The sequence below is a fragment of the Wyeomyia smithii genome, chromosome 2 (genome assembly GCF_029784165.1).
Source record: "Wyeomyia smithii strain HCP4-BCI-WySm-NY-G18 chromosome 2, ASM2978416v1, whole genome shotgun sequence".
Taxonomy (NCBI): domain Eukaryota; kingdom Metazoa; phylum Arthropoda; class Insecta; order Diptera; family Culicidae; genus Wyeomyia; species Wyeomyia smithii.
The window spans coordinates 20,848,189-20,870,241 of NC_073695.1; the positions used below are offsets into that span (position 1 = coordinate 20,848,189).

General features: G+C 39.5%; 1 protein-coding gene across 1 annotated transcript in view; it reads right to left on the minus strand.

The window, feature by feature from the left end:
* LOC129719511 (uncharacterized) overlaps positions 1–22,053 on the minus strand; it is a 150,924-nt gene that overhangs the window by 44,296 nt on the left and 84,575 nt on the right. The window contains exons 2-6 of the mRNA XM_055670906.1: positions 10,968–11,156; positions 10,464–10,838; positions 9,925–10,409; positions 9,727–9,859; positions 9,158–9,391 (exon numbers count right to left, since the gene is read on the minus strand). Of these exons, the coding sequence (XP_055526881.1) occupies positions 9,158–9,391; positions 9,727–9,859; positions 9,925–10,409; positions 10,464–10,838; positions 10,968–11,156 (1,416 nt within the window). The remainder of the gene's footprint in view (positions 1–9,157; positions 9,392–9,726; positions 9,860–9,924; positions 10,410–10,463; positions 10,839–10,967; positions 11,157–22,053) is intronic.

Consider the following 22,053-nt stretch of genomic DNA (forward strand, 5'->3'; position numbering starts at 1 on the left):
GACTCCACCCAGGGCCCTAACTCACGACCCGTTAATTAACGGACCGGCGCCAACGGCTTTACTTTCTCATGCGATGGAAGGCGTGATCCCAGAGATTTTTTGCCTCAGAAAATCTCCCGGTGTCGGCTAGGATTGAATCTAGACCAGTTGGGTTGGTTGTGAGTGGATCACGCCACCCCACAACCATCAACACCTATGTCGGCGTTGGGATTCGAACCCAGGCGTCGAGCGTGGTTGGCGGGAACGTTACCAACCACGCTAGGCCCCCGCCAAATAGCATGTTTTAAATTGCAAGGTATATGATTCTGTCGACCGTGCTTGGGAAGCAATCATATAACGATCAATCAGAGGCCGAATTTTTCGTTTTGACAAGGCTCAACTATTTTCAATAGTACAATAATGTGAATAATAAAATTTCAATTATCTTCTTTTGGAAAGAATCTTAGAAGATTTTCCAATCTATTTCTGCAAGAACGAAGGAAATCCCTCGAATAATAACCGATTTTTTAGCATTTGAAATTGGACATATTTTTCACTTTTTTCGGTTATAGATTTTCATTTCACATCCCTATGTAGCCGAACTTCCTGAGAGAAGTATACTACTTCAAAATACACAAAAATATATTTAAAAATTTGAAAAAAAACTCAAGAAACTCACTTTTAAGTTATTATTTTTCTTACACAACAACATATTACAAAAGTTTCGTCTTCTCGCATAGAGTCCCCATGCCAAATTTCAGCTCGATCGGACATCGGGAACACGTGCCTCAAAGCGGTCAAAGTTTCACGCAAAATAACGATGAAAAATAAGCACAGTAGTAGTGATACATGAAATTGTCGAAACCGAATTTTTTTAAGATGTCATATGTCTTAGAAATGCATGAAATGTCGAGATTTGGTGTTAACTCGAAAAAAAATTTTTTCAAAAAACTCAAACTTCTGGGTTTTAGAAAATTTCCGAGCTTGGGGCCAATGGCATATACGTATAACAATCAACTTTCGAATTTCGTTTAGCGGTAGGGCTCAAAAGTTTCGTCCTCTCGAATTGAATCCCCATGCCAAATTTCAGCTCGAACGGACATGGGCTTAAAAGCTGGGAGAGTGAATTGAACATCAAAGTAAGGATTGGAATGCAATCGATGAAATATTCATTACAATAGGATTGTAACATTTCCTATATCATGGTAAGACACTGCTAGCATATTATGTGCGATATTACATTAGGGTGGCTCAGTCATTTTCCATAAGGGTGTTTTTTTTGGTCAAAATTTGGAGAAAAATACTAAAAAACCGAATCTGGATGGAATAGTGAAGACAGAAGTTTTTTTATATTTCATTTTATTTATTCAGTTCACTCTCCCAGCTTAAAAAATTTTTAGTCCCAGAAACTCGATTTTTTTTGTAAATTTTTTTTCGAGTTCCCACCAGATCTTGGCAGCCATTTGGCATAAAAAAAATTCGGAATCGACAATCGCGTGAACTACTTCTATGCATTATTTTCATCGGTCAAAAAGTTGAAACTTTGAACGCTTTGAGAAATATTTTTTTTTTATACATCTCTTTGGCACTTTACACTATATCCGTCACACAAACCGGTTATTTGGAAATATTTATCATCTTCAATTAAAACTCGGCGCGGGTTATAATCCCAAAACTTGATGTTCCGGATTTTGTGTTGACATAAATCAAACGTCGGTATTATTTCCCGCACCGAGTGCCTGATAATGATGAAAAACTATTTTAGCACGAGAAACATAATAAACTGAATATCTGATTTTTTAACGAAAACTACATAGGGTAGAGGACATATTTCAAGCAGCTTTAGGAGCCGCCTGTGTATCGAGACGCAATACTTGAAATCTGTAAGATGAAATACAAACATAGGTATATCAATTTGTTCTCTACCTTTTTCTCTGTCAACACTTGATTTCAGATTCTGAAACCGATTTAGCAAACATTCACAATAATCAATTAAATTTCCCTACACACTATTCCAATCACCCCGAACCTTTTAAGCAGTTTGTACTGTTTTGCAGGAGATTTTCTTCAGCATTCGAATAGCTGCAACTTTTTTCTTTTGATGTTTTCTCAAAGATTTTTCTGTGTTGAACGGAATTTTATGTATTGGTAAGACAGCTTGTTAATCAGAGTTTTCAAAATTCAGGAGATTGAGGCCCGTTTATTTCGACTGATTAAAATAGGTGCCACTGATTAAGCTGTACCTTACCCTATTTTAAGCTAACCAAAAATAGTTTACCAAACTTGCAGAAATGAAAAACAGAAGAAAAACTGTCGAAAAAAATTGTTGATTAAGTATTACTGTGAATATTTTGACGAAAACTACGTCTTACGGCAACATATGTAGAATACGAACTTTTCAATGGAAAATATCGAGAGCGTCACGAAAATTGTCTGCTTTCAAATGTTTAAAACTCAATCTGTTTCTGCTCGGTTTTCTTAATTTCATAGAAATCGATTGGAAAATCATCTATGCACCCACCCAAATGCAGAAAATCGTCATTCGATTATTCGAACTAACTATTGTACTATTGAAAGTTATGAAGCTTTGTAGCTTTGTATAAAGTGGTGTCATCAGGCAGCACAAAGAAGGGGGGCTTTCGGCTAAGATGACACCCCGTTAGGCATATAGACGCGAGGCATACGGACGCGAGGCATAGTACGCTAGGCATAATGGACGGCAGGCATACGGACACGAGGCATATGGACGCGAGGCCGAATAGACGCAAGGCCGAATGGACGCGAGGCCGAATGGACGCGAGGCCGAATGGACGCGAGGCCGAATGGACGCGAGGCCGAATGGACGCGAGGCCAAATGGACGCGAGGCCGAATGGATACAAGGCCGAAAGGACACAAGGCCAAGGGGAAGTGATGTGGAATATGTTATTGTCGTCATCATCTACACAGCATTCGATAACATGTATTTCGCTTCAAAGTGTCATTAAGAAAGCAATACACTCGCGGCCTTCGGCCGACTCGCTGTTCGAGCGAATGCTGTCCTTACTCGCTACCGCTCGTTCGGACTTAATTAAGGGAAGAAAACTCTGTTTGAGTAGACCTAGCAAACCAGTAAATCAGTCGTTTGGGTGCGAGAGGCCGCCGCTTCCGACGGCGGGTCGGCGGCCGGCTCGGACTGCGGAAACCACGGCGGCTTAGTGCCGCCTCGTTTCCTTGCCCTCGATTATGCGTCTTCGCCGCATGATTTCAAGAAAGGTATTATACCCAACTTAAACTCTGTAGGAATATAATAACACCTGAACTACATTATTGGATCTCATGCGATCGTACAACATCGCATTCGGCCTCGCGTCCATTCGGCCTTGCGTCCATTCGGCCTTGGGTCCATTCGGCCTCGCGTCCATTCGGCCTCGCGTCCATTCGGTCTCGCGTCCATTCGGCCTCGCGTCCATTCGGCCTTGCGTCCATTCGGCCTCGCGTCCGTTATGCCTTTTGGCAGTATGCCTCGTATCCATTATGCCTCGCATCCATTATGCCTCGCGTCTGTATGCCTAGCATACTATGCCTAACATCCATATGCCTAGCGTCCATATGCCTCGTGTCCCGTCCCCTTCGGCTAATATGTCGTAAAGGTACTCAATAAACATTACCACAACAAAAGTTGATTCAGAAAAAAATATCTTGTATTTTCAATGTTTTAATACATTTTAAAGTGTATTCGAACTTATGCGTTCAATATTTTTATAAGCATTTCCAAAAAGTTAGCATAAATGACATCTCTAGCTAATAGAAACATCTGTGCAAAGTTTCAGTACATTTTCCATGGAATATCTCTTTGTGATCCGATCGGTTACCTTCACGAATTTTCATTCAACTGAAAATAATGCTTCGTATTGTATTTGATTCACGTATGAAGGCTCAAGAGTTGACACTTGATGAAAACACACAGGAACTGATTGCATGCAAGCTTGAGGAGCTATAGATGTAGATACTTGTATTCGCAACCTTGCATGCAAACCGCTCACAAAAGCTTTGCAGTCGAATACGAGTGGCAACCAGGGGAATGCTAAGGAGGTTATGTTTTATGAACCAACATCTCTAGCAGACAATAAAAGAAGAAGGATAAAGAGAAACGTTGTTTGTAAACATCGGGTGTAAATAGTTGAAAGTTATTGGATAAAGAATACTGTAAATAAAATTTCACGGAATTTCTAAACAATAAACAGCGTTTTCTTATTTTAAAAACTATTCGGATAAACCATTTAAGATAAGTTAAGACGGAGGTGCTTCATTCCGCCGGTTCAGAATGAAATGTTTCGTTCCATCATGCGTGAGCGATTTCCATAATTTCCACGATAAGGAAAATCACAATGCTGAGAAAAATTCTAAACATCTTTTTCCTGAGGATTCTCAACGCCGTCTTCAGTGGTTGCAAGCGATTTCTTTTGCAAAAAATGTCGAATTCGACGTTAATAAAATCAATTACGATGTCGTATGTCTGTGTTCCCTACACTTTGATTCTGCTGCGTACGATGTTTCTGCATTTTTCATGTTGACAACAATATCGCACGCTCAGCCTTGGGGCTAATAGCGGTCTCGATCAACTAGATTAGTTGAGAGAATTTGTTATCGATATTGTTTTTGGCACATTTTTGCATGTGTAGGATAAGTACAACGATACACCGTGCCCCAGTGCTGGTCGAGAAAATTTCCAGCTCGAAAAGATCCTCGACTCGATCGGGAATCGAACCCGATATCACAACCGTGTGGGAGAGCCAGCCGACCGACATCGCTAACCACAGAGCCACGGGGACCACAATTTCGTTATTTCATGTTAAGGTCTTTCTATATATTTATTACTTACATCGATTCAAACTCCTTCTTGCAGTAAAAGCTTGCAGATATAAGAGGAAACTTTAAGATTCAAGAGCAGCGTTGCCAGGTATCCAGATTTAGCTGGAATATCCAGATTTTTGAACATGTTTCCAGGTAGACAGCTTTGATGTCCAATTATCCAGATTTTTCATGGATGATCCAGATTTTATTTTCTCTGTTCCGCAAAAAGGTCATCACTTCAATTTTGGCGCGAAATTTTGCAATTTTGTCATCTAAAATTTTGCGTACCCCAGGACTTTTATACGAAAAATTAATCTTTCGCCCCACGAAATGACTGCCAGATTTTTTCCAGATTTTTATTTTGCCTTTTCCAGATTTTTAAAAAAATGACCTGGCAACGCTGTTCAAGAGCTCACCTAAATGTAGTTCAATTATATTAGGATAAAGTTTTAGTCTTCCCATGAAATAAGTTCGAGCCCAGGATTGGTAACTTTTCAGGTTTAATATTGATGGAGACTCTGCAATCTATTTCAGCTCCGACAGAAATGCCTATAGTGACAGCACAGACTAACAGACGTAACACTGGAACCTAGCTCCATCGCCACAAAAAACGTTCATTTAAAATTTTCAATCGAATAACAGTCAACGCGCGAGAACGTCGTCTGGGGCGCTGTCATGCAATCTCATACATATTTTGTAGTTCCCCGTTTGACACATGCAGTAACGCTGGCGCTGATGTCGAAATACATGACGCAGCGCGAACAAGACAGCAGATGGTGCTAGTGTTATTAAAGTAAAGTACTGGAATCATCCAAACGATGATTTTATTGAAAATTTGTTCGACGTGTTATGTCTGTTAGTCTGTGGTGACAGTATTCTTCCCAGGTTAGCTCATGATACGAAAATTATAAAAAATCCTGTCCGAAATCAGCAGCATCTAGTTTCACACGAATATTATCTTGTCCTGAACGGCTCCTTTGCCTGCAAACTATTCATTTTACTTGGTGATTGAAAATAAAAACAAGTTTGCACAATACCCGCAGTGGTTTTGGTCCAATATCGGTGAGAATCAAGTGAATTAAATTACATTGTTTCGCTGTCTAAACTCTCCTGCAATCCGAACGATCGTGAGAACAAAAAATAAAACGTCAAAAACAACTGTTGTTGTTGGGCTGTATTTCGAATAAAGCCCGGGTTGCCATTCCCCTGGTGGCAACGCTATTGCTATGCTTGGATGCAATTCGAGAATGCTGGATGAACTTGAATGCAATGAGGCGGCGACAATCCTGTATGGACTCATCACTGCAACCTGATATATTGATCTTCTGTGATATCGCCAGGGTGTTTTCTGTATTTCGTACTTTTATTATTAGCAATATCACTATCAAGAGTATTATAATTCGTGCTTGTATGTATGCTTTTTCACATTTCCACTTTTTCTCGCTGCGTCCGAACAGTATTATCGCCAATTACAATACCCTGGAAAGGTTTCAACTGACAGTCTCTCTGACCAGTTTTATTGTCAGAAGGATTTATCTTTGCTAAGAGGTATGTATTTGTCAGCGTTTATGTAGAATTCAATGTGAAGAAAGGGTTAGTGGGGAGCCTGAGAATGAATCTACGCTTGAGTCCGTTGACATCGAATGGCCTGATTCTACTAGCATTCGAGCCCACGAATTCCCACTTGTAACCTGCATAAGGGCATCTTCAACGGTGGTCCAAATCGTTGTTTTGTTCTATTTTTTTGGATCAAACTCAATTCACTGCTGCACTGGTGCACAGTGGTCCAATTAGGCAAAAAGTGGAATTTAATTCCATAGCGCCTTTTACCTTCATCCTAGCTTAAAAGTGTCTTCGGAACAATTGTTTGTATGAATAACCCGCATGATCGCAAATTGTCCAAAAGTATAAAAAGTTTACTATACTAAAAAAAATAAAACAAATTAACTTTTTTGTTATTTAGTTTTTAGTTTATTCAGCAAAGTTGTAGAAAATTCAAAAATATGAAATGGAATGGAATGGAACAAATGAAAATCCTATCTTATTTCGGTTCAAAGTTATGAAGTATTTCACATGGAACTTACTTAAAAGTTAGTTTTTTGTACTCAACTTTGGTTAGTTGCATTTTACACAAAAGTATTGTTCGGAGGAATTATTAGGGCACACAAAACACACATTTTTGCCAAAGGTCATATATCTCCAGAACTTTTCCTTACAAATTTATATCATATTTTAGCTTATTTTTTCGATAATTTCAAGAACGTATAGGTCAAAAAGGGGCAAGTGGAATCATAATGTCAATACTTTTCCTTGAAGTTAAGCTGAAGTACTATAAACTCTGTTAGGTTCCATTTGTCCCAATCCACCCATATTAGAGTACGGCGAGCATATGTTACAGTAGGTTTCATATATCAGTTAAACTTACTTTTTTGTGTTAAGAGATAGAGGAATGATTTGTTCGGCAAAGTTTTAGAACGTGCAAAAATATGAAACTTTGCTGAAGAAAACAAAATGCCTATCTTCATTGGGTACAGCGTTACAGCGTATATTCTATGAAAGTTACTTAAAAGTTAGTTTTCTGAACTTAACTTTTGTTAGTTACATTTTACAAGAAACGTTGTTCTAAAGAAGCATTTGGGCATACTAAAAACACGTTTTTGTTGAAGATAACACATCGCCAGGACTTTTCCTTACAATGTTCTAGCACATTTCAGCATATTGTTTTATAAAAAGGATCTTTATATGAGCAGTTAAAGAACGAATGAGTATAGTTGCAAATGTTTTGTCCAATATTGTATCTTCCGCTCGAAAGGTGACTCAAGTGTGTTTTTAGTTGGGAAAAATCAAAAATGTTTGAGTCAATATGATTAGAACGCTTACCTCGCAATTATTTTGCACATTCTTTATTCTGCAAATTCTTAAAAAAATGGAGGTCAAATTCGAATTTGGCATGTAGCACCTTGGGTGTGCTTGGCTGTGAATATGGTGCTATTCCTATCATAGAAATTCTTTCCATGATCGGACGATAACTGTCTAACTGACAATCAGTGTATCAAGTGATTTATAGAAAATTATTCGGTTATTTCAAAAGATGATTAATGAATTCGAATAATCGAGAAGTACTCAGGCTGGTGATGTTGTTCTACACTACGGAAGTTGCTAGAAAGCTAAACGACGACTTGAAACAAATATGGTGCTTCGCTGTAGTAAGTCTTTTGAATAGGTTTTGTATAGTATTATATGCACGTAAAGGGAATGTTTATATTTCTTCTAGATATATCCTAATTTTGACAATCAATACACGATTTTGTAAGAAAATTAGCTTAAACATAATTGCTCCAATTGCTTGTTAGTGATTAAGTGAAGATCAGTTGTCAAAGAAGGTTTTGGAACTTGTTACACCAATAGACAAACATTTAATTGAACATTTTAATTACTATCAAAGGCTTACTTATTTTAAATGATAATTGTAGATTTGTAGAAACACTTTCAAAATTTAATTTAAAGTTCGGGCCTTGCGTTAGCTGTATCCTTGTACTGGGAGCATTACTCTTAATCAATCAAGTACATATATAATCATTATTTTTTGATACCAGTTACAGTACGATTTTCTGGCTGGTAAATCCTACTAGGTAAGTTTTCGCGATAATAAATACCTGACTTGGACCTGCTTAATGTTATGTATCCCAAGATTGCAATTAGGCCGCGGTAATATGTCCCAAATGATATTTTAATATCCCTCTGACACTCATTATCAGCAGACTCTCGTTTTCTCATCGAAAAGAAATTATTACAGGAGAAGTCGGTATAATTTTTTTCTTAATAAGGTTTCAGCATCATCCACAATTTTGGATTGGAAAATAACTGTTGTAAAAAAACCCTTCGTAGAAATATTAATTGTAATAAAAATAATTGCAATATTACCGCCACTAGATCAAGCAGCCCCGTATCTCTCCTATCGAGCTGCGGGTCGGCAAGTTGGCATCAAGCGCAGCCCACGTCTTGGTCAGACAGCTTTTTTGCCCGAGCGGCGCATTAATTGTACCTTTTGTTTATAAGCCATGATTCGTCATAAAACGACAGAACAAAACCGGTAGCGTGTGCACGGTGCACACGCAGCATGCCTTGCAGAGATACCGGACAGCAGAGCCATCCGTCACTGCGCGTCGGGTCCAGCACAGGCCCTGTCTCGGAAGCGCACGCGACGCTCTCGAGCAGTTCTGGTGACGTTGGGTGTAATTTAAAGTTCTTGTTTTGACACTTGCCTTTTGCATGCGCTGGTAATTATTCATCCGACCAGGCAAAGATTAGCCGTAGGAGTAAGAGTAAGAGGTGGTTACTTACCGATGCAACGACCTCGGTAGGCAACCGGAATCGCCCGTCCCGTCAGGCAGGCCTTCTGTTTCAGTTCGCAGATGCTCCGATAGGTGACGCCGTCGGTGCCGCAGACGACGGACTTGGCGGAAAACGTTCTGGACTCGGTTGGACAATCTCGCGCGCAGGTCACGCAATGTGGGGTGGAGTGCTGGTCCTCGACGCAGTACTTGCCCTCCGGACACTGGACCAGCCGGCAGGTAGCTGTAAAGTGAAACGGGCGTGATTAGTGAAATGTTGTACCTTGGCGAGTGACTGTCGACACAGGGCAGCCATGCCTATCATTTCACGGCTAATTATTTAATTAAACACCCGTTTTACACCACGCGACCAAAATTAGTTTTGGTTTGTGCTGAAGTGACACCGATAGAAAATACTCGTAAATTAGTCTATTACAGAATACATCGTAAGTTTTTCGCGAATAATTTCTCTCGGAGTGCAATCGCGTATGATCTTGTGAGCAACATTGTTTCGCATAATTTGATGGCACTCGACACATGGTTAGCATCGTCATTTCCTCCGTAACGTTCGCAACTTACTTTGGCAATGTCCCTTGTAAGCGACCACGAGAGTGGTGCTCTCCTGCCTGCAGGCTCGCTTCTTCAGTTGACACTCGGTTTTGTACGTTTTGCCGTCGGTACCGCAAACTGGATTATAGAATCCGGTGTGTGGCTGTCAGAAAAATACAAAGTAAAATAACATTAAATCATCAAACATCTACACAGTACACTAATTACCATGATTTCATTCCCGAAATCGAAATCGGTTTCCCGCATGCGGCTGCGCCGTGAATGGGGGACTTCACCAACGTAGAACGAATCTTCCAAGTGCGGCCGCCGCCTGTGCGCTCGGGGATCTCCGACCGCGATGGTGCCGTTATCGTTTCCAGGCGTCAACCGAAGCAACCGGGGTCTGCCAAAGTCTCGGCTGTGATGTTGGGTTCGCGATGGTTCCTCATGCGCGAGCGTTCGGTTGTTAGCGTTGTTGCCAAATGTGTTCTTACGGTTCCGATGCCGCAGATTGGTACCAACCGAGCTGGTTATCAAAACCGGCGTTGCTTCGGAGCGGCTTTTCTTTGCGTAGCCCTGCGGAAGCGTATTGGTTTGCATCGGACTGTCAGCCATCAGGACTAGCCGATCGTTCAGGTGCAGGCAGCCCGTCGACTCGTCATCCTCGCCCGTACAATTCACTTTCGAACGATCCGGTCGGTTTCTACTACTCACTAATTTCACAGATTCCAATAAATTATCCTTATGTTTAGAGTTTGCTAGCTTACCGTTATTACTTCTTTGGCTTGACGCTTTCTCACTTAGGCTAGTTTTTACAGTCCTTGTTGAATGGTGGGTTTGGGACGGGTCATCACTTAGTACCCGAATGCTCCGCTTGTTGTTCGATCCCCCGAGTTGAATCGACGGAGCTGACCGAGACGCGGCAGTTCGCGGCCCAGTCGATAAATACTGTCTTCGGTTTCGTTGGCTCACGCTCAGATTGATCACCTTGATGTTCTGCTTTGGCAGCTGCTTGGCCTGCTTGGGAGCCTTGCAATTGGGCGCACAGATACACTTCGGTCGCCCCTTCTTCATAACGCAACGTTTGTTGGGTCCACATTTGGCATTCTCGCAGCTCTCTGTGAAAACGTAAAGGTTATTCGCTAGAGATGTACGGGGTCATATCTATTCTAGATTTGAGCAAAACAACGAAACAAAAACCAGTGGAGGGTATCACATCGAACTGAACTGAACAGTGGCAAACTGTACGCCCTCCAACTGGCGTCGCTTACCGAGACAGGACGAACAGTCCATTCCATCGTTGAAAGCATTCACGAAGAAGATCTGCACGTCGGTGATGTCCCGATCGGTAAACCCGAGGCCGGTTCCGGCCTGGCAGCAGCTCTCCCGCGTAACGTTGCGGGTGAACAGCTTGTTGCACTTACCGGTGCTCTCTATTCGCCGCAGCCAACATGTTCCGGCTGGAATGAGACAAAATTTGGAAAGAAGCATCAGTAGCAATTCGATTGTTTTCTATAGAAAAACAAAAGATCATAATTCACCGCACCACCCATTACAAGTAACTGCCGCCTACAGCAGGCGGCAGTCAACCGCTGCCGCTGGAATCGTTTATAACCCACCCACCTTCCAGAGTGTTCAATTAGTCGTCGATTGACGTTCGTTAAACAGTATGGAGTATGATAATTGGAGCGCAGTTGTGTGTGACGTAAACCGAACTGATCACCTCAAAGCGCCTGAGTGCATGTGCATCGGGTGCGATAGTGCACGTTTCAGCTCGGTCGGAGTAAAGGTCTTTGGGTTACGTACGCCAAACCGCTGTCGGCGGCGACAGCGCCTGATGATGATGATGTGCGAGCTCTCTGTGATCGCCTGGAGGAAACGCGCGGTCTGCCAAGGTTAATTGTTTGAAAAATGAGATGAGCGATGTCAATTGCGATGCCATGCACGGATCGTCAGCTTTGCCCTAAGCCGCACTCGTTTGGGGTTTGGCTGACAGCTTTGAGTGCTATTAAAAAGGAAATTTGATATAGCAGCTCGTAGATGTGATCTTCTTGTCGGCTTTGATCCTCTGCCAATAGATTGTTTTACTGTAAATATGCGTAATTTATGAATAAACCTATAGATATACAGATCGAAAGCTAGATACCTACAGATTGAAAGCTAGAATCTCATAAGTAGTTTTTTTTTCATTTAAAATCAGGTTTTAAAATTTTTTATCATTACTATAGCTTGAACGGAACGCTCCACATGTAAATTAGCAGTCTTTTGTATCCCCGATCAGAAAGAAAAAAAATGTAACAGAAATTGTTAGTTTGTTATGAATAAAAAAAAACGCTTCAGGTTGGGTTTCCAGTTCGATCCCGTTAGGTGTTAAAATAACAGAAATTTCAACAAAAATGATTCTATTAGTACCTAATTCGTATCAAACTTTGTAACAAACGAATCAGCTTTCTAACAAAACAACAATAATAACAACCTTGTTCAAAACAACAGGAATTTACTCATTACCCCACCTCACACCCAATTCTCAAATTTCAAGTACAAGAGTTCGAATCACAGAACTTATATTCAAATTTCAAGTCCGAAGTTTTACGACACTAATCTCAATGTCAATGCCCCAAGTTTCAAATCTTCATCAATTGAAGTCGATACCGTTCCCCAGTGGTGGTTTCGTTCCTTATAGCTTTCTTTTCCTTGGGTTTCTGTAATGAATCCAACCTTTCTTTTTATCGGCAAAACGACGCTCATAGTTACTTGGTTTCAAACCACCAGGAATTTATTTATATTTTAGAATCATTCCCAAGGCAATTCTCCAATTCAGTGGTTCCCAACTTGGGGTCCGCGGCCGGCAAGGGGGCCGCAAGGCTCATCAAGGAGGGTCGCGAAGCTCTTGGAAAATTAGGCAGGGAACCAAAACTTGTTTCCGGGGCTTCGCAAAGGGACCGCGAAGATTTTTGGGTTTTACAAAAGGGGCCGCGGAGCCAAAAGGTTGGGAACCACTGCTTTGATTTAACGTCTTCGAACGTTTTAGGCCTTCATTCACACGGCGAACAGTTGTCAATATCTAAATTACCATGTTTAATAGGGGTGTGCGAAACTGGCTTTTCTGGTGTCGAAACGAAACGAAACGAAATTAACCCTTAATTTCGATTTCGCCAAATTAGTCGAAACGAAATCAAGGTGGATTTCGAGTTCTCGAGACGAAACGAAATTGGTCTCTAAATTTCGCGAAATTTCGAAAAATAAAATAAATGTTTCTGAAACATAGCATTACAATGATTTGTAACGTTGGAGCGTACGCTAACGAAGTACCCTTCAACAGCTGATCGCAAGGTGCTTACCTGGTCGACGAAGAGTAACGTAGGTATTCAGTTATCGATAAACCGACAATGACGAGAAAATCAAAAATGTTAAAAACTAAAATCTTGATGCATTCATTTATACAGATTATATTGCAGGTAATAGTAGCGCGATAGATACAAATGATATAAAGGTCAAACTCGAAATGTCTTTGTAAATAATAATTTAATGAACTTCTGAACTGATTCTTTTGGTTTGAATGCAACTATGTTTAAAATAGTAATCCTTCTTTCATAGCACTTTCATCATTCAAAATCCAAGTTTTGTCCTAGAGCTCGAACTGGAAAAAATGAGAGATGGTAGGTAGGTTTTCAACCATTCCTGTGAGTTTTGGTGTCCCTAGCAAAGATAACTTTTCCAAAGAGTTGTTCCCTATGCAAACGTAAAAGCGACGAATCCGATAAGCAATTCCTCGGCGGCCTTCTGATGCATTTCTGCATTCTCTAAAAGCAGCAAAATTCACAGGAATGGTTGAAAAGCTGTAAAACCTTTGGAGGGCAACTTTTTTTTCGCTTTTGTCGACCAGTGTTATTGAATTTTTTTTAACACCGTTTAGTCAGACTAGACTAAGTGACATTTTTATCAAATCGAGGAAAATAAAATTTAAGTTAACTATTCTGTAAACTTTGAAGTTTCCAATATTTTTGCACATTTTTTAATATAACTTAAAATTACTTTTTAACTGAGCAGTTCCACAAAAAATGTCTCAGTTTCAATATTTTTTGTCATTTTAGATTTGGCCTAAACTTTGCATAAACGTTTCTATAGGCTGAGAAGCTAGTTAAAATGCTATTTTGGGAGGGTTATTGTGATTATTAATATTTTCAGAGCCAAAAGTTTTTTGATCAGTGTGACGTCTCTGGAAAAGTTTTAGACAGTAATTTTATCTTTCCGATAAAAAAAACTCTGAAAAATTGATTTTTTTAATGTAAAAGAAACATTAAAATTAACATAAAAAAGCTTATTTTTCAAAAATCTTTTTTTGTGTAAAAATTACAAAAAAAAATACCGAAGCGATGAAGAAATCAAAGATTAATTAAATTTGGGAAAAATTTACAACATGTTTATTTTTGGAAGGACAATATTATTATCTATAACTTTGCCAAAGGCACTATGCCAATCAAACCAACTGTTTCGATTATAAAAATATTTTAATTACCCACAGAGTGTCCAATTGGAGATTAAAATTATTTTTTCAGCTAAATCGGTTTGTTTGACTGGCATAACCAGTGTCTCTGGTAAGGTTGTAGAAAATAATTTTGTCCTAAAAAAATATGCCCTGTGAGTTTCTGCGACACCCAAAATAATAAAATGCATTCGGGACCATTCCTAAACTACGTGGTCATATTTTGATCCCTTTCATACCCCCCTTCTCCTCCGTGGTCTTTCGTGGTCTTTTGTTTTGTGATCTTATTCTGCAAATATATGTACAATAAAGTATGAAAAATTTATGAAAAAAATGAAGGTTCAAGAAAACTGATTATTAGATATTGCGCAAATTGTAAATAGAATTTTCAGTAATATCATTTTCTCAAAACCAAAATAACAAACAGATAATGGTTGTTTAATTATTGATAATATTTCATTGTCTTTAACAAATATAATAATTTCCTTACCTGAAAGTAATTTAAAATACGCTTTTCTGTTGAGTATATTCAAAATGATTTTTTATTTGTTGTTGAGTATCAAAATAAATAAAATTTGTTTAAGCAAATTGATCATCTACGATAAATTTTTCGCTTATAGTTATGGTAAATTGTATACTCATCTAGAAATCATCTAGAAAAATATTTAGTTGATAATAAGTGAAACCTTTTAATTTAATTTTAATTTAATTTATTTCCGATATATTTTTTACACTTGAATCGCTAGAACAAGTTTGCACTTCCAGTGAGCATCTGCTCTTTTGAGGAAGTGTGATACGATGTTGTTAACTATAAGTTGAAGCTGGTGATGATACTTGTCGACAATTGTGGGGTGGTGCTGGTGGTTCGCGCGTTGATGGCGTTGCTCTGGTTACGGCGTACGGCAGATGCATTGGTGAGTAGTGTTTTGTGGTATTCGGGTGTAATCCAGAATTGGGCTAGATACTGTGGTATTTTCGTTTTCATGATAGCTCGCAAACGACGCTTGAAGATATATGTTGTGGGGGCATTTTTACATGATGGGGGGAGGTCGTTAAACAGTTTGCTACCAATGTACGACATTTTTTGCGACCGTATTCCGTGTTGAATCGTGGCAAATACAGGTGACCAGTTTGTCTGCTTGAGCGGTTTTCGTGCATTTTTCTTGTGACAAGGACGGTTGAAGTGATGTTATTTCGCAAGTGGATCAACATTTGATACTCCTGGGGTACACGGATTGGTAGGGTTGAGTCCCTGGGATCTTCGTATAGTAGATGAGTGGGATACAGATGAGGTTTCCGGAACACGGCTTTCAAGCTTCTGTTTTGTATCACCTGTAGCTCTCTCAAAGAAGATTTGCAAGCCAGTCCCCACGTTGCAACTAGGTACTGGAGCCGAGAATGGATTAGTGAGAAGTATAGTGTTTTCATAGTCGCCAAAGGCAAAAATGATGAAACCTTCCTTAATATACCACAGAGTGATGTTAGCTTTCGCTTGAGAGACTCAAGATGGGCCTTCCAGTTCATTCTATTGTCTAGCGTTAGGCCGAGAAATGGGTATTCAAATACTTCTTCGATGACACGATTGGCGATTTCAATTGGCTCGCGAGCCGGGAGTTCTCTGCGGAACGAGTGAATGAGCATATACTTGGTTTTCGATAGATTCATTGACATCAAATTAGTTTGAAGCTGGATAGCAGTGCATTCTGTTTCTTGATAGAAGACTGACGTGTCGTCAGCAAAGAGACGTAACTTTCCATGCAGCTCTAACTTGGCCAGGTCATTAATAAACAGCAGAAAAAGAATTGGCCCCAAGTTACTACCTTGGGGCACACCAGTCGACACGGCCCCATAGTGATCAACGGGTAATCATCTTTTAGGCACCTGACGATAGCATTACTTAAACCTGGGACGTAGGGGAGTGATGCGATAAAAAGCCCGAGAAAAAGAAATTGAATCCACCAACGCATCGTGCTTTGTGATGTGGTAAAAGTTTGTAGGTAATCTCTAAACTGCCGCTCATAGCAAGTCCGTCCCATTTGCGTTTTGGTGCTGACGAGAAAACAGCAATTGAAAATCGTAACGCTTTAGGTGAAATTTTGCACTCAAATGCTTTTTCAATCAATACCATCAACAGAATTTAGTACTGCAATGACAATCTAACACTTTTGCATCATAAAACTTGCATGAACACCGAAATTTGATTAAAATTTGTTGAAAATCATAAGCTGGGACTCACATGCGATTACTTTTACGGTACGTAGCCAGAATGATAGCAAGTCAGTCCCATAGCCAGCTACGACCGGTGATGAAAAACAAACTACTGCAAATCGATGGCGGTGCTATACCGTGCGTTTGGAATGAATCTATCGCTGGTCAATTCATAAATGACCTTCTTTCGTGCTTTATTAAACAAGTTTTTTGTGAGAAGCATAACACAATATACCTACCAACTGCGCCGCTCAAAATAAAATTAGATTTTGTTTTTACATACTGATAAATTCAAAGTCAGTTTAGGTGTAGGAACTTGTTCTAAATTTTCCTGAGAGCGGACACACGTTCGTGACGGCGGACAGCTTTCACGTAGCAGTGGAAACAAATATGAAAGAAAACCTATAGCTTAGGAAAATGTTTGCTCCGTTAAAAAACAGCTAAGTAGCGTACCGAAGTATTTAATATGACTGACAAATTCTTCAAAACGAAATTCACGACAATAATTGAACAATTCTTAAGCACGTCGTTACATGAAATACGGATAAAATACGAAAAGTAGTATTTACTCAAGAATGCTTCAACTAACAATACAGTGACACACCTAAAGCGTTCACTGTCAACAAACAACAGCTGAAAGAAGCTACTGGTGGAAACTTTGTCTTGAAGAAAACATTGTACTATCAGCTAGAGCCACACGATGTAGAACGCGTAAAATTTAATCAAACCTCCTATCGAATATCACTTGGTACATCCAATTCTAAACCTGAAGACCATTAGTTTTGGTAAATATCACATTTTTCATAATCATTATTGGCTGTGGGGTTAAATTGCGAAGATTTTTTCAATGGGACCGACTAGCGATCACTTTTGCTATGGGACAAACCAACTTGCTATTTTTTTCATAGTTCCTCAGAACAAAGTATTCAAAAATATTTGTTTTATCGAAAGTAGATATAAAAAGGAATTGATTCCATAAATAAACTCGAAATTGATAAAAATGCAATTGGGACGGACTTGCCATGAGCGGCAGTAAAGCTCAAACTAACTCTAACGTTTCAATATAGGTACTTTGAAAGAGATCCTATAGACAGCTATGACAACCTATCGTAAAGCTTTGTACGAAAAACGGTACAACTTTATGTAAGTTTTTTGAAAAAAAACAATGTCAGAGTTTTTGAAGAAAAAAAAATGTACTATTTTTATAAAATGTTTTTAATAAACTTGTAGATCCCCTTAGGAAGGCCAAGTTCAAAGGCCGAAACGTCGGACATAAAACCTAGTAGCGTTTTGATACACCCCTAAGACTGAAAAAGCCGTATTTCCCTTGAAATAAATTACAAAGTTTTTGAATGTCGAACAAAATATAAACATCTTTCTTTCTTCCTTCAGTTCACGAACATCCAGCTCTTATATATTGTTTTTAAGACCAAAACGTTGATTTTTTTACCGGTCGTTGAGTATTGAAATATACTTTCAGGAAAAATAACATAAATCCCGACGCATTGCAAAATAGAACTATTATTCTAAAGAAGTAAATGCCATATAAGGCAAAGCCTGTTTAAAACAAAAAAAAAATTTCTTCGTTCGGATAAATTTGAAATATGTTTCAAAAATTTGATTACAGTTAATTGCTGACAACTCTCAAACTTTCCGTGACACTTATTAATTAGTCGTGTCAAATAAATATATTAATTAAAAAATTGCGAAAGCTTCGACTTGACTTAGTGGCAATAATAAATTATAAGTCAGAAAAAAGACTACGTGGTCTATTCGTTAACCCGCACGCGGGGGGATTTTTCGTGGTCTTTTGATAAGCCACCCCCCGTCTCCCTATATATGACTACGTGTTTGGGAACGGCCCCTTTGAAACAAACCAAAAATTATTTTTCTTTCAACCAATCAACAGTTAGAATGGAATGTTGTAATGCAACAAACAAATAGTTTTCTCTTTACTCAATCAAGTTATTCGAAATCATCCTCGTTCTCTTATTTCTCGTTCTTTCTAACCTTTCTTTTCTTCTACCTTGTATATTCGTCAAGTGCAAAGTCAGAATCACTTCTATGCCATAATCTGAACTTGTTTTTGACATTGTAAAATTGTGTGTCCCCTAAACAAGAGTAACATTTCTCAATTATGTGTTCAACGATAGCGAACCATTTACTTTTTATTCATTCATTGATCAAGTATACTCTTTTGATAACACGTTTAAAATATTTTTGATAAGGTACCTGGCAATTTTGAAACTTATGCTGACTTTGAAGTCAGAGTGTTTTGAAACAATACTAAAAATTCAGGCAATTACAACTTTTTCTGCTTAACACATCGATCACTCTGTCTGCACACTATAAGGCATGATATCTGGTCAGCCTAGTGATAGCAATGAACTATCTGATAAAACACATTTAAATACACTACGGTGTGCGAAGAGGAGTCCTCTAACACAGAGAAATCCGAAAAAACGCTTGAAAATTTTTACAAGTCGAGTAGCATAGAACATTTGGCCTGTAAGATAGAGCTTCAGAGCTTTAGTTTTGACAGAAATTGCTATGCCCTCCTGAACGAAAGACAAAAAGTGACCTCTTTAACCTTGTGGGCTGCAAATATAACCACATTTTGATGTACGTAAAAGATGCGTAAAATTTATTCCTACAAACAAATTACTAGATACCTTGTAGCGCATTTGGACGGCTTCATATTCCTCGAATTTGACTTCAGTGATGACATGAATTTTATGCTCTGCGTGAATAAAAAATACCTCCCGCATGATGTTACGGTTTTGTCTTTAAAAACAAAAATTACCGGCTGAGAGTTTATTCTTCTATAACTGACTTAGTATACCAGATATCTGTTGAGATATATTCAATTTAATTTATAGTCGCAATGAGCACAAACCAAAATAATGTAATAATGTGCATCGGAAATTTGGTCCGAAATTTCGCGAAATTTCGTAATCGTCGAAATTGGAACTTTAATTTCGCGAAATTTTAGGCGGAATTTAGCGAAATTCAACGAGATTTTTCGGCAATTTCGCGAAACCGAAATTTCGCGAAATTTCGGGAAATTTCGAGTTTTGCGAAATTATACGAAATCATTCGAAATCTCGCACAGCCTTAATGTTTAAAGCAACGATACCGATCACGGCAATTGCCGTTTTCTTTGAATGAAATTAAATAAAAACAACCTTTCCCACAAATGACGATTATTTGGCACAAAATCAGACATTTTCACACAACTTAAGGTATATGACACCGCAATAAAATCACTTTCGTGTCAAAGCGGTTTGTTTTTTTTTTCTTCATCTATAGTTTATTTGACACGGCACAAATACAATTCAATGTTTAACGGCGCCAATTATATCTGGTAGCTTACTTTCTAAAGTATCTTGATAACTAAAAGCAAATTTTTTATCCTCGCTGCCGACTACGAGCTGAAACTAAATCTAACTTAAAGCTAGAATATTTTGCATTAAAAGCACAGGTTTGCTGTTTGATGGTTTTCATTGCCATAGGTAAGCAGCATATTAAATTTGTTCCGCTGCTGGGCCAAGATATTACGGACTGGCATATTGGGTTGTTTCCATCGGGCCTTGAGAGTATCGTGCGGGTCTGATTGCTGTTTCCGGATCCGGGGTCTTAACGTGTTCTTGTCGTTTGGTTGGATGTAGGCGGAAGGGGATAAGACTAAACTGGGGCATGGATGGATTTCAGGAAAACGTATATAAGGGACATGTAGGATAGGTCACGGCTCGCCAAGACATCACGAACAGGAACAGCCGGCTGCCTACCTTCGGCCTGCAGGGAAGCGATTAATCTAGACCTGGCGTCACGGTGTACAGGGCATGACCAAACAACGTGCTCTATGTCGTGATAACCTTCACCACAGGCACAGATACCACTCTCCCCGAGCCCAACACGACGGAGATGCGCGTCAAATCTATAGTGATTGGACATAAGCCGGGACATCACGCAAATGAAATCCCGACCTACATCCAACCCCTTGAACCACGGGTTCGTCGATACCTTGGGGATTATGGAATGTAACCACCTTCCCAGTTCCCCCTTGGTCCAAGAATTTTGCCAACTGATGATCGTATTCTGACGTACAAATGCGAAAAATTCATTAAAGGCAATTGGTCTTGCATAAATATCACCGTTTGTTGCGCCCACCTTAGCCAAAGAGTCCGCTTTCTCATTACCCGGTATCGAGCAGTGAGAAGGGACCCACGCTAAGGTAATCTGAGTAGATTTTTCGGATAAAGCACTCAGATATTCCCGTATTTTCCCCAGGAAATACGGAGAGTGCTTAACATCTTTCATCGATCGGAGAGCCTCAATGGAACTGAGACTGTCCGTAAAGATGAAATAATGGTCCGTGGGCATTTTTTCGATAATCCCTAGGGTGTACTGAATTGCAGCTAATTCTGTGACGTAAACAGAAGCAGGATTATCGAGCTTATGGGAGACGGTTAAATTGTTATTGAAGATACCGAAGCCAGTGGACCCATCAAGAAGAGATCCGTCAGTGTAGTACATATTGTCGCAGTTGATGTTTCGATATTTATTGGAAAAAATTTTAAGGATCTGCTGCACGCGTAAATGATCCGGGATTCCACGAGTTTCTTCTATCATGGATGTATCGAAAAACACAGTAGAATCAGAAGTATTTGATAAGTCGACACGATTTGGAATATTCGAAGAAGGGTTAGTATTTTGGGACATGTGATTGAAATACAATGTCATGAAACGGGTTTGAGAATTAAGTTCGATTAACCTTTCAAAATTTTCAATCACAGGACGGTTCAAGACCTCACATTTGATTAGAATACGAGAAGACAGGCTCCAGAAGCGGGTTTTCAATGGTAGTACTCCAGCTAAGATCTCCAAACTCATCGTATGGGTCGATTGCATGCAACCCAAGGCGATACGCAAACAACGTTATTGTATTCGCTCCAGTTTGATCAAATGTGTGTTTGCTGCAGAGCGGAAGCAGAAACACCCGTACTCAATGACAGACAATATCGTTGTTTGGTAAAGCCTTATAAGGTCTCCTGGGTGGGCTCCCCACCATTGTCCGGTTATTGTACGAAGAAAATTCACTCTTTGTTGACATTTTTTCATCAGATACCTCACGTGACAACCCCAGGTGCTTTTAGAGTCGAACCAGACACCAAGATATTTGTGTACCAAAACCTGAGAAATCGTTTTACCCATTAATTGTGTTTGAAGCTGAGCAGGTTCATGCTTCCTAGAAAAAACTACTATCTCAGTCTTCTCCGGAGAGAATTCGATACCTAGCTGTAAAGCCCAAGCAGACAAATTGTCCAAGGTATCTTGCAATGGTCCTTGCAAATCGGCAGCTTTGGCTCCTGTAACAGAGATTACACTGTCGTCTGCAAGTTGTCTTATCGTGCATGAGTTTGCCAGACATTCGTCGATGTCATTTACATAAAAGTTGTAAAGAAGGGGGCTTAAACATGAGCCCTGGGGAAGACCCATGTAGCTAATGCGAAAAGTTGCCAAATCGCCGTGCGTAAAATGCATGTGCTTTTCGGACAACAAATTGTGCAAAAAATTGTTCAAAATTGGAGAAAATCCTTGTCGGTGAAGTTTACCCGAAAGAATGTCAATAGAAACGGAATCAAAAGCCCCCTTAATGTCCA